Genomic DNA, 13308 nt, shown 5'->3' on the forward strand with positions numbered 1-13308 from the left:
AGCATACTTAATTAGCTGTCAGGGAACCTGAGTTCCAATTCCTGACTCAAAATATAAATAAGCATATCACCTCATCACTACCAGCAACAACTGCTAACCAGCTGCCACCAACAGGCATATAAGCAGAAGAGCCCTGGGAGTGGTCCTGCTTCTATCCCAGCCCTCACATCCATCATCCAGGGAGACAACTCCTATGGAGAAAGGTTCATCCATCCCCACCAAGTGCCATCCAAATGACACTCACAGGGCAGGCAGGCCAGAGGGTACCCTGAGAGACTGGAGGCAACATATGCCAGACAGGCTTAACCACCATCACCACCACCTTGACCACTATCTCCCTTCAGATTCTGATGGAGACACTCCAGAACCCTACATCCAAGAGCCTCAGGAATAGCAATGCCTTCAGGCCAGTATCCATAGCCATCATCCTAGGAAGCAACCCCTTGTGGAGATGTAGCCTGGTCACTGCTCCTGTGGGTACCATGGACAACAAGTTCTTGTCGCCAGAGTCCTTGGCACTGTCAAATGGTTTTATCACAGAAACTGACATGATTTTATCAGCAGAAATTACATTAGAAGTATTACCATCTACTTTGCCACTGTACCCAGAAGACCATGGCACCTTTCCATCTGACTTGCAGCTGAAACTGCCCAGATGTGTCATCTCCATTAGAATCTGAGCTCCTTAAAGCAGGGATTGTCTTACTATTCTATCTTTATCCCCAATGCTGAGCACAGAAGTGGTCACATGTATTCGAATTTGCATTATTTGAAGTTATAATTATGTAAAATATAGTAATTGGTTCCAGGCCAATGGAAACATGCAGTATAAATTCAAATGATGCAATCACTATGGGGGATTCATTATTCATACTAATTGGGACCTAGGGTTGTAGTAAGTGCTTAATAAATACTTTCTTCATACATTAATTTTCTCCACCCATAAAATGAGATAATAATAGCAGCTACCAACCATCACATAGCAACTCCTAATGGTTAGAAGCGGGGGTTCTGGTTCTTGAAGGGTACATCTCTGGAAGAATGATGTTGAGGATAGATTCAACTGGTAGTGATGACAACTTGGGAACACTAGAGGGAGCCACAGCTCACCTGGGATCTGGCTGTCAGGGGAGCACCTGGCATCAGCTTGTCTCCTTTGCTTCTGCACAATTAGATGGAGCTAAGGAAAGTACAAAGCGTAATGAGTAAGATCAACCTTGCCCAACTGCCTCATTGCCCTCCCTCCCACTCAATTATTAAAACCTATTTAAACTGAGCTGATTCTGTGGCCCATTACAATGGTACATAACTATGGCCCTCATTACTGCTTGACATTCCCTTTACTCTTATGAATTCTCTCATTCCCCAAAGCAATCATTCCAATCTTTTTTCTCTCCCTCTCACACTTAAGCATGGCCCCACTTCCTACAGCTACACCCTCCTGATTTATTCAGAAGACTAAGACTATCTGACCTGAGGTCCCTTAACCCCCTTCCTCTTTCTTAAATCAACTTCATAGCTCAATCTCTCTTTGGACAAAAATATCCATCACAAAGGTTCATCCCTCTATCATATGCCCTTGATGTCACTCCCTCCTGCCTCTTGTGGGATCCTGCAATCATCCCCTCTCTCTTGAATCTTTCATCTTTCCTTTCCCATCTACCTAAAACATGTCCATGTCTATCTCACCCTAAAAGCCTTCTTTTGACCCTGCTACCCCATCAAACTACTACTCCACTTGGCCATTCCCTTTCCTTCATTGTCAAACTCCTTGAAAAAGCTGTTAACACTCAATGCCTCAACTTCTCCACTACCCACTCTCAACTCAAGCTATTGTGATCAGACTTCACTTCTGATAATGAAATTGTTCTGAGGTTACACAAATCCAAAGGTTTGTTTTCCAGTTCTCATCCTCCCTGACTTCTCTGTAGAATGACAATGTTGACTACCTCCCTACTACTAGTATTCTCTCCCCCTTGGCATCACATAAGCTCATTTAGGGTGCCCTCCTAGCTCTCTAACCACTGCATTTTTTCACTGGTTCCTGTTATCTTAAGGTTGGTATTTCCCACAGTTCTGTCTACCGACTCTAAACATAACCTCCTTCCTCTATATATACTCTTTCCCTGGACAAGTTCGTTTCCTCTTAGGGCATTGATTCCCAGACCTCCCTTCTGAGGTCCAATCATATCTACAATTGTCTATAGGGCAGCTTCAGTTAAATGCCCTAGAGATGCCCCCAGGTCAACACATCTAAAAATGAGCTTATCATTTCCTCCATTTAAACTTGCTCATTCTTCTGACTTCACTAGCCTGGTGGCACCACCATTTACCCAAATATCCATTTAAAACTATGGGGTTCTCATAGCCAATATCAGCAAACTTAATTATCTTAGCCTTTCTACTCCCATGTCCTGGTATTGATGCTCATTATCACCCAAGACTACTGTAAGGGGTGCCTTACACATCTTTCTGCCACCATTTCCCCCCTTCTTCAATTTATCTGAGCCTAAAGTTGACTTGACCCATGACCATGCTGATGCTGACATGTAATGAGTAATAAGACAGAGACAGAGAATAGGTAAAGTCACCATAAAAGGTTAAAGCTTTAGAGGCAGGTTAAATCACATAAGCATCAAATTCCCCAACATACTCCCACCAGCTTACCCCCTGACTCAATACTGACCACCCTTTCTGCCCAAATCTCTGCTCTCTCAGTTGGTTTCCATCTCAGCCTCTTCTCTTTTACTGCTCTGAATAATCTCCGATTTAGGATTGATTGGATATAGACTCCATTCCCACCCTCCTTTTCCAGAGAGGACTGCCTCCCCTTGGACTCAGCGCTACTCTAATCACTGGCAAGTGGAAGTCAACTAATACCAGTTTACCATCCTTGTTCCACCCATGATGCTGCAATGACAATTGGAAAGAGGCTGCATCAAGAGATCTATTACACTTGAAGGAAATAATCTATTTCATGTTACAGTCAGTTGCTCTAAACTCTGATAGTAGAGTTCTAGAGTCATCTGGATTGTTTTGATAAGTGACAGGAATCCTTAAGGTTCCTGGTCCAATGAAAGACATTTATAGACCTTCCCACCTGGGGATCCTAGACTACCTTCATTCTGTTCTGCCTAGTGAGACTATTTAGGGTTCTGATAAGCCAACTCCCATTCTATTACACATAAAAGAGCCCCCTATTAGGCAATTTGGGGAACTCAGGAGACTTTTGAGCTCATTTCTACACCTCACTCATCACCCCAACCTGCCTCTTAAAGCAAGGACTACTAAGAGATTCACCTGCAGGGGTATTATAGTCTGGAAAAAACCCTGTTGTTTCTGGCCTTCCTATCCTCCCTCCAAAAAGCTGTCTATATCCTAGACATGTCTTCCCTAGCCTGCCTGCTACCACCTATACTCCTGCTCTGTAACCCAATTTATCTGGATATTCTACACTTGGAAGGTCCCAGTTTCCCAGCTGACACCTTGCTGTCTGTGATTTTGGACCTGGGAAACCAACCAGTCCTGACTGATCCAGACCCCTTCCTTCCCCATAAACTCTAGGATTGCTCTTACTCTGAGCTTCCCCCAATTTATGAAGATAAAAACAGGAGCAAGCAAGAGCTTGCTGCTACAGGATGCCAGTTCTGTTATAGACTCCATCCCTCCTGCCACAGGCTGAAAAGCTCCTTACTGAAGGTTCTCTAACAACACCCCTGGTTTATGTCCCTCCCCAAGGTTATGTGGAAGTTATCAGTCCCAGTTCAAGTGTGTATGTATGTGAGTTAGGTAGGACGGGGAGAAATCAGCTATCCCAATACCACTGTCCTGTTGCCCCTGACTTCTTTCCTTAAATGTATCAATTGCTCTCAGCATTCAGTAGCTCGTCCAATATTTCTATAAAGCCACTTTAGTCCAAGGAACCAACCCCAAATGACAAGGAATAGTGGAAGATGATGTCGCCTCCTCCTGAATTCCAGGGCAGGATTTCCATTGGCTTTCAGTGCCCTGGAACCGTGCCTGCTTGTGAAATAATCCAGGCAACTATGGCCATCAACCTACCTGGGTTATTCAGCAATTTAAGAGTGCTGAATCATGACTTTGATTGTAGCCAAAGTTTTAAAGTTTTCTTTCATCCCAATCCCTAGGAATCAACTGCATGTGCACACAGCAGGGGTTTTATTTTGATTGACAGGGGGCATGGGCACAGCTTGAAGGAATGCCATGTTCAGCCCACAGCTGCCAGCTGGATCATAAGAAGGTGGCAAGTCTCAAAGATATCTGCTCCCCAGATACTAGTCATCATGCTGAATCGGTCTGAGTTGTCCTTGAGCACCCAGGCCAGCACCTGCTAGTTGCAGAAATTGCAATTTGAGGAGGAAATGGTGATTTCGGGGCAAATAACAGAAGTGATGCCACTCGTTACTAGTAGTGCTACTTTATATACGTCTCAGACATTCATATTTTTTAAAGTTGCCTCTCCCATTAGAATGCCAACTCCTTGAGGGCAGAAACTGGTTTTGCCTTTCTTTGCTTTTCCAGTTTTATTGCCAGTGTTTTCCTGGCACAGTAGAAGCACTTAACACTTAATGATTGATTGCTTTCAAGTTTCCAAAGCACTTTATACACATTATCTCATTTGCACCTCAGTGAATAGGCTACAACCCTGTACTACTTGAAAGTCCTACAGGTATAATTATGCCCACTTGAGAGATGAGCAAGCTGAGATTTGGAGGGGTGACTTTGCTATGGTCATCTAGCTCATTTTAAAGGTAGGATTTGAACCCAAGCCCTCCTGATTCTGTGGCACAAGGATGGTGGGGAATTCATATAGATCCACACAAATTGGAAACTACTGCTACGTAGCTTGCAGCATAGCCTTCATGTAGTCAAAGCAGTGAACATTGTACCCCTACGGAGCACATTATTGATGGGAACCAGTTCTGGCTATCCTTCTATAAAACCCATACCAGCTTAACTGCCTAGAAATGGGCAGGAAGTAAACTCACTCTTTTCCAAATTTGTAGTAAGGCTTACAACCTGCTAGCTAGGATTATTCTCCTCATGCCTCAACCACATTCATGTTACACAAGTCTGGTTAATGTGTGAAGGTGGGCAAATTACTTAACCTCTCCGGGTCTCAGCTTCCTTACTTGAAAAGTGGGGAAGACTGAGGTGATCTCCAAGGATCTTTCCAGCTGTAGGTCCTAGGATACTCCCTACATATAGCAGTCACAGTGGATGGGCAGGAAAAATATATTCTTCAATACAACTGTAACTCACTGAGGCAGTGGAGGCCTCCTCCAGTGCCTGGCAGACAAGGAGGGGCTTACACTGGAGAGAACATGGAAGCTCTAATGAGCACAACCTGGAATTAGTAGGAGTCTTCCCCCTAATCTACACTCTTAAGATCTTAGATGTTTGGGGGAAGAAAGAGTTCATCTCTATTGCCTTCATGGCATGGCAGATCATGCTGGCATCAGTGCAGGGTGGGAATGGGGACTGCACGTAACCAACAAAAAAATGGGCAAATTTTGGGAGAACACAGTAAGTGAGACAGTGTCAGCTCCCTGCCATTGGCTTGCTTCCCTGATCTGACACTGACCTTCCTGGGCTGAGTATCTACTCCTGCAATCCAAAAGTCTTCAGTAGAACCTCATGTCTTATCGAACATCCCTTCCAGAAGTAACCTTGTGACCCTTTAAATTGTAGCGCTCCAAAGAACTTGCTGATACCAAACCAGCTGGAATCCAGAAGATAACCAGCACTCATACCAGAAAAAAATGGGCATTTAAGTGCTATCAGGTACAAAGTGTAAAATTTAGGTAAGGTAAAATTTAGGTAAGAAACAGTTCCCTTCCATCAAGAAGGAACTTAAAGGTGCAGGAGAAAAGACACTAACACAAATAGCTATAATATATTAGTAAACATACACATTCCAGATTTTTAAAAAGTCCTTGGATGGTCTGGAAGAGAAAGTCAAAACTGACGATGGAGATTCAGGAAAGGTTACTGCAAGGAGCCATTTGGGTTGGGAAGGAAATCAACAAGCAAATATGGTAGGGAGGAGCAGACCAGGTATAGGGAAGCCTGAGCAAAAGCATGGAAGGAAATATGCAAAACAGTATATGTCTGGGTGGCAGAGGATAGACTTTGGCTGGGATGCCCAATACATATAAGGAAGCAGGAGACAAAGTTGGCAAGGACATGTACCAGATCATGGAGAGCTTTAAGTTAGAGTCAGTTTGACTTGACTTAGAAAGCAACAGGAAGTCATTTGAGATTTTCAAGCAAAGGAGTTTTATGACCAGATCTGGCATTGTTCTGGCAGCAGTATGAAGGGAAGGCTGCAGAACAGAAGCTACTGCAATGGTCTTCATAACCTGCACTAGGGAACTAGCCCAAAAATGGGGCCATTCCCCAAGAGCTCCCTCTTCTCAGCTCCTATCATACAGATGCCTTCTGCCACTATCTCCTCCTTCACCTGTCTCACATAAAGTGGTCCTTGTCCTTGCCAATGCAAACCCTTCTATGTGCATTCATGATCCCATTCTCTCTCCTGTTCTCCAGAGGGCTGTCCCTTTATCATCTCCATTCTCACTTCATTCTGTCTACTGGTTACTTCTCTATTGCCTACAAACACGCTCACGTCTTCCTCACCCTCAAAAAACCCCTCACAATCCATTAATCTCCACTATTATTCCACATCCCCTTCCTTTAATGGCTAAACTTGAGATATTATATCGAGGTGCCCCGACTCCTTTTCATTTTCTACTATCTGGCTTCTGACCTCATCATTCTATTACAATTGCTCTCTCCAAAGTTACTAACAATTTCTTAAGTGCTAAATCTAATGGCCTCTTCTCTCCAGGGGCAGCTAGGTGGTGCTGCAGTACCAGGCCTGCAGTCAGAAAGACTCCTCTTCCTGGGCTCAAAGCCAGCCTCAGACACTTATGAGCTGTTTAGCCACTTACTACTTGTGTGACCCTGGGCAAGTCACTTCACCCTGTTTGCCTCAGTTTCCTCATCTGTAAAATGAGCTGGAGAAGGAAATGGCAAACCACTCTAGCATCTTTGCAAAGAAAACCCCAAATGGGGTCACAAAGAGCTGGCCACTACTGAAATGACTTAACAAATCTTTCTGGGTTTTTCCTGACACTACTCTATCTTGGTTCTCTTCCTATCTGACCCACTCTTTCTCAGTCTCCATTGCTGGATCTTCCAGTAAGGGTGGATATCCTACAGAGCTCTGACTGGGCCCTCTTCTCTCCTCTCTCTACACTTTCACTTGGCAATTTTATTAGCTCTCTTCTGATACTGCCATCACACTGGCGTAAGCCTTCATCCCCTCACATCTAGCTTGCTCATTGGTCACTGTCTCAAGTCTCTCCCCATTCCAATAGTCCAGCCCCCACTCAGCTGTCAAAATGATATTCCTGAAGTGCAGATCTGACCACATTACCTCTCCCCATTGTCCTCAACTCAGTAAACTGCAGTGGCTCCTTATCATCTCCTTAAGGATCAAATATAAAATCCTGATTGGCATTCAAAGCCCTTCATATCCAGGACTCCACCAACACCACTTGTCTTCTTACACCCTGCATCCCATACCCTGATTCAGTGTCACTGGCCTCTTTACTGTTCCTTGAATAAGACCCTCTTCTTGGCTCTAAGCATTTTCACTGGCTGTCCCCCACGCATGGAATGCTCTCCTTCACCTTTACATCCTGGCTTCCCTGAAGTCCCAGCTAAAATCTCACCTTCTACAGGAAGCCTTTCATGATCTCCCTTCCATGCTGAGTATCTCTATAATTTATCTTGTATATAACTCATTTGTACAGCTCTTTGCATGTTGTCTCCCTCATTAGACCATAAGGCTTCTTGAGAGCCAAGACTACCTTCTATCTTTTGTACCCTACAGTGTCTGGCTGGCCATGTTAAAAAATCTACAGTGGCTCCCTAGTGAGTCAAGGTCAAACTCCTTTGCCAGACATTTAAGGCTCCCCTTGTTTAACCCCCCTGCCAGACTTATATAATGTGACTCTGCAATTTTAAGTTTGCTCAAAAGGGACCATTGCTTTTCTATTCCCATGCAAAATTTGCTCATGCTAGTTGCATAAAGGGGAGTAATAAGCCTAAAAAGTTAGATTACAAATAGCTTTAAATTCCAGGACTTTGCATATATTAAGACGCCCTCATCACTTAGTCCAGGAACTCCTGGAGGTCATGAGGTCAAGACTATTTTCATGACACCAAGATGTTTTAATGTTTACTAACAGTAAATACTGGGGCAGCTAGATGGCACAGTGGATAGAGCACTGGCCCTGGAGTCAGGAGGACCTGAGTTTAAATCTGACCTCAGACCAAACCCTTGACACTACCTGTGTGTGTCTGGGCAAGTCACTTAACCCCAACTGCCTCAACAACAAAAAAAAAGTTTAAAAAAAAAACACCAGTAAATACTGATAGACATAACCTACATAGACAAAAGCTCTTTGGGGAATCTAAAAATTTTTAAGAGTTGGAGCAGCTAGGTGGTGCAGTAGATAGAGTGCCAACCCTGGAGTCAGGAGGACTTGCATTCAAATTCAGCCTCAGACCAGACATTTGACACTTAATAGCTACGTGACCCTGGGCAAGTCACTTAACCCCACTGCCTAGCAAAAACAAACAAAAAGAAAAAGAAAAAATTTAAGGATATAAAGGAGTCCTGAATCCCAAAAGTTAGAGAACCATTAACATATTGCAAAAGCCTCCTAATTAGTCTTTCTGCCTCAAGTCTCTCAATACTTTGACTATTGGCTACGCCATTTTAAACACTGCTGCCAAAGCATTTTTTTCTTAAACAGAGAGCTTATCACAGAACTCCTTATACAATTAACTACAGTGGCTTCCTATTCTGTCTAGACTAACATATAAACTCACCTCTTTAGCTTTGAAAGCCCTATATAACATGGCTCTAACTCTCCCAGCTTTGATGGACATAAGTGACTTCTGTGTAAGCTCTCTGTTCCTTCTTTCTGTACCTTTGCATTGGTCAGTCCCCAAGCCTAGGATGTGCCTCTGTCCAAGGTCCTCTCTTCACTTAAGATGAGGCTCAGGCATATTTGGCATGAAGTTTTTCCTGATCCCCACTCTTTCCCCAATTACTAGTGCCCTTACTCTCAAACTACCTGTAACTTCTTGGGGGGGGGTGTACATATACACACACGTATATACATTTATTAACTTTATATTTATGCTGTATTACTGTATTTATTTGATACATACTTGTCTTCCCACTTAGAAGAGACAGTCTCTCTGGGAAAGTAAGCTCATTTCAAGCAAGGATGGCATCCTTCTTTGTCCTTATATTCCCCAGTACCTGGCATATAGCAGCCACCTAATACTTGCCGACCAACTTGAGGCAGATAATAAATTATTCAACTATCCAACTGAGAGGTGATGAGGGTCTGAACTCAGGTGTTTTTAATGTTAGTGAAGGAAAAGGATCAGATGCAAGAGATGTTATATACCCTCAATCCAACTCCATCCCATCCTCTCCAGCAAACTACCCACTTTCTCAATCTTCAATCTCTCCCTATCTACTAGCTTGCTTTCTTGCTGCCTAGAAACAAACCCTTACCTTCCTCTACTCCTGAAAAAATCCTCATTTGATCCTACCACCTCCACTTGCAAGTGTCCAGTATCTCTCTTCCCTTTAGTGGAGGAGAAAGCTATCTACAGTAAGGGTCTTCACATTCTCCTCGACCCTCTGCAGTCAGGCTTCTCACCTTGTCATTCAATATGGAGTGCTTACTCTAAAGTTACCAAAGATCTCTGAACTGTCAGATCTAACTGTGTCTTTTCTCAGTACTCCTCCTTAACCTTTCTGTGCCTCTGACACTGCCAATAACTCTCGTTTGCTTGACATTTAGGTTTTCAGCAACATTACTGTCATGGTTGTCCTGTCTGACTGCTCCTTCTCAAGTCTTCTTTGCTGGAGCTTCACCCAAGTCACGCCTACTAGCTGTGGGTATCCCCAAAGTCCTGGCTTTAACTTCTTTTTGCCTGTACTATTGCACTTGGTGATCTCAACAGCTTCCATGGATTTAGTTATCTCTATGCTGGTAATTCTCAAAGCTATTTATTTAACATGAACCTCTCTCCTGAACTCCAATCAAATTGCATATCCAACTGCCTCTTGGGCATATCAAACTGAATGTCTCCTACAGATATCTCAAACCCCTCCAAAACACAACTCACATTTAACTTTCCTATACACACATATATATCGTCTTCTCTCATCTGGTTCTGTCACCATTCAGGTACAGGTCCTCATCACCACACACTCAGTGTATTGTAATAGTTTTCAGATTAGCTTACCTGCCTCAAGTAGGTCTCAGGTGAAGTGTAGGTAACCTGTTTGTTGTACTTATAAATTGCAGCTGTCAAGCTTTAGAGCAGTGGTATCAAATTCAAGTGAAATGTGGGCCACCAATCAAGACATAAAAATCCCTGCAGACCCCATATTGACTTAGTTTTAAAACATAATATTGAGTATTTGCTAGTTACATTTTAATCTGGTTCAGGTCATACTCAGGAGTATTTTAAGTCACATCTCACATCTGACACTTCTGCTATAGTGTCTGAAAACTAGCTAGTTGTCAGAAATTCGAGTATGAATAAATTTAATGGGATCTTTCATTACCCACTCCCCCATCTTGGTTAACCTTATATTTCTTGAACTGAGGCTTCTTATCCAAGCACACGTTTGAAGAGGTGGCCACTCTTTGCCAAGTCTGCCTCCAAGTACACCCCTGATTCCTTCCTCTGCCATATTCTTCAGCAGAATAGCTTACCTTATCCCTTTTATCTCAATTGCTCCCCCATCTAACCAATTCCTTCCAAGTTGTCTTAAATCTCGCCTATACATTATAAACCTCATTAGAACTTTCCGTTCCCAATATGTACCATACTTTATCTCTCCCTTTCTCAAAGGCTTTTTAAAAAATCAAAAAGTTTTAAATTTACCTCCATTTCCTCATTTTTAAACCTCTTAAAACTGACTTTGACCTTCTCCTCCCATACTCTTTCCTCTCTGGATTGTTACAAGTGCTCTTAGTTCTCTTGGTACCTGACTGTTCCTTCGGAATCTCCTTTGCTGCACTATCCATGTTGTGGCCCCCCAATTGTAGGCTGACTGCACAGCTTTGCTCCTGACCCGCTTCTCTTCACAATGACCTCTGAAGCATCCCTAGCTTCAATAGCTCTACACCTATGACTCCCAGATGCCTCTTCAGAGTTACTGATGATCTGACTGTAAAACCTAATGGTATCTTCTGTCTCGACAACCTTTACCACTACATAGTACCCTCTTCTCCCCAGATTTTAGGGGTGCTGCTCTTTTGGTTGTCCTCCTACCTTTACCACTTTTCCAACAACTCCCATTGATTCAATTATCTCTATGCAGATGATTCTCACATTTATGTATCCAGTCCTAATCTCTCTCCTGGCCTCAAGCCTCCTATCTCTAACTATCTATTAGATAACTGATTATTCTCCAAAACATATAAACATATCCAAAACTGAACTCATTATCTTATCCACAAACCCCTCCCCTCTTCCTAACTTCCTTATTGAAGGCACCACTATCCTACCAGTCAGGCTCACAATGTAGGTGTCATCCTAAATTCTCACTCCCCATTTTCAATGTTTGCCAAATCCTGTCAATTTTACCTTTCTAGCATCTCTCACATATGCCTCCTTCTCTCCTCTGACACTGTCTCCACCTGGTGCAGGACCTCTAGCCTCAAGTCCCTCCTCATTTCAGTCCTCCTCCATTCACCTGTCTACCTATCTCCCTAAAACAGGTCTGACCCTTTTCTTCCATTCCCTCAGCTCCAATGGCTCCATTACCTCCAAGACACAAAACCATCTTCAACTTTTTATAGCCCTACTCCCTCCACCCTTATTATTCCCAAACAAGCCATCTCTAGGCATTTTCACTATCTGTCTCCCAAGCCTAGAGTTGTCTCCCTGCTTGTTTTCATTTTACGGCCTCCTTGGCTTCTTTCAAGTTCCAGCTAAAATCTCACCTTCTAAAAAAGCCTTTCCTGGTCTCCCTTACTTCAAATGTGTCCCCCTGCTGATTATTTCCAATTTATTCTGTATAAATTTATTTGTACACAGTTGTTTACCTGTTGATTCCCCCATTAGCCCAAGCATCTTGAGAATAGGAACTTTTTTTTGGAGGGGTGGGTGGGCTGTTTTTGCCTTTCCTTGTATACCCAGCATTTAGCAGCACCTGGTACATAGTAGGCACTAACACATAATACCCAGCCCTATTATCCTTCCTGAGCTTCAGTCCCACATCACATACTGGACATTTCAAATAAGCTACCCTGTAGACATCTCAAACACAAATTGTCTGAAACTGAACTCATTATATTCCCACACATACACACCCTTTTCCAAATTTCCCTATTCCTATTGAGGATCCCACCATCCTTCCAGGTATCCAGGGTTAACAATCTTGGTGTTACCTCCAATTCCTTAACCTCATCTACTAAAACATCATCAGTTGCCAAATTTTGTTTCCACTTGAACATCTCTCATATACATGCTCTTCTCTCCACTACCTAACACTCAAATTCAGGCTCTCATCCCTCCTTACATCACCTCTTTATTGGTTTCCCTATCTCATCTCTCCCCTCTATCAGGAAGCCATCCTGACAGAGCTATCAAAGTGATTTTCCAAAAGTACAGATTGTCACCCACTTGCGCAATAAACTCCAGAGGCTTCCTACTATCTGTATGACAAAAAGCACATTTTCCCCCATTTGATATTTAAAACCCTTCACAGCTTGGGCCTATCCAACTTTCCCAATATTTTCGTGGTTCATTCCAGAGTAAGAACAGGCCTTCCTGCTGTTCCTCATACATATTTCATCTACCCCAGTGCCTTTGCACTGCTTATCCTGAATGCTTACAATGCACCTCCATACCCTTTCCTAGAATCCCCGATTTCCTTAGACTCTAGTCAAATAGCACCTTCCCCTCCCATTTCTGCCCCCCCCATTATTTACTTTGTATTGAGGCCAGGGGTCTCATCATTATTTGTAAAGCACTTAGTACAATGCCTAGCACATAGTAGGCAATTAAAACATTCCCCTTCAATTTTGTCTTTGTATCCCCAATACATAGTACATGGTTAATTAATTTTAAATGATTTACGTCCACCTGAAAGCCAAAAGAGGTCTTCATTTCTATTCAGTGAGGATGTTGGTGCTGGTGTCTCCTGATATACCTCGTGAATCACAAGATCAT

General features: G+C 43.1%; 1 protein-coding gene across 2 annotated transcripts in view; it reads right to left on the reverse strand.

Moving 5' to 3' along the window:
• The window catches only part of LOC110199980 (uncharacterized), a 51804-nt gene extending 38784 nt beyond the window's left edge, over positions 1–13020 (reverse strand). The window contains exon 1 of one of the 2 annotated variants that reach the window (XM_020975039.2): positions 1111–13020. In XM_020975039.2, the coding sequence (XP_020830698.1) occupies positions 1111–1143 (33 nt within the window). In that variant the 5' untranslated portion in view covers positions 1144–13020. Of the gene's footprint in view, positions 1–973 lie in introns of both variants that reach the window. The other variant, XM_078148009.1, reaches the window with a different exon arrangement.
• Between the last annotated feature and the right edge of the window lie 288 nt (positions 13021–13308).

This window comes from Phascolarctos cinereus, unplaced genomic scaffold (genome assembly GCF_003287225.1).
Source record: "Phascolarctos cinereus isolate Bilbo 61053 unplaced genomic scaffold, phaCin_HiC Scaffold_8;HRSCAF=390, whole genome shotgun sequence".
Classification (NCBI taxonomy): domain Eukaryota; kingdom Metazoa; phylum Chordata; class Mammalia; order Diprotodontia; family Phascolarctidae; genus Phascolarctos; species Phascolarctos cinereus.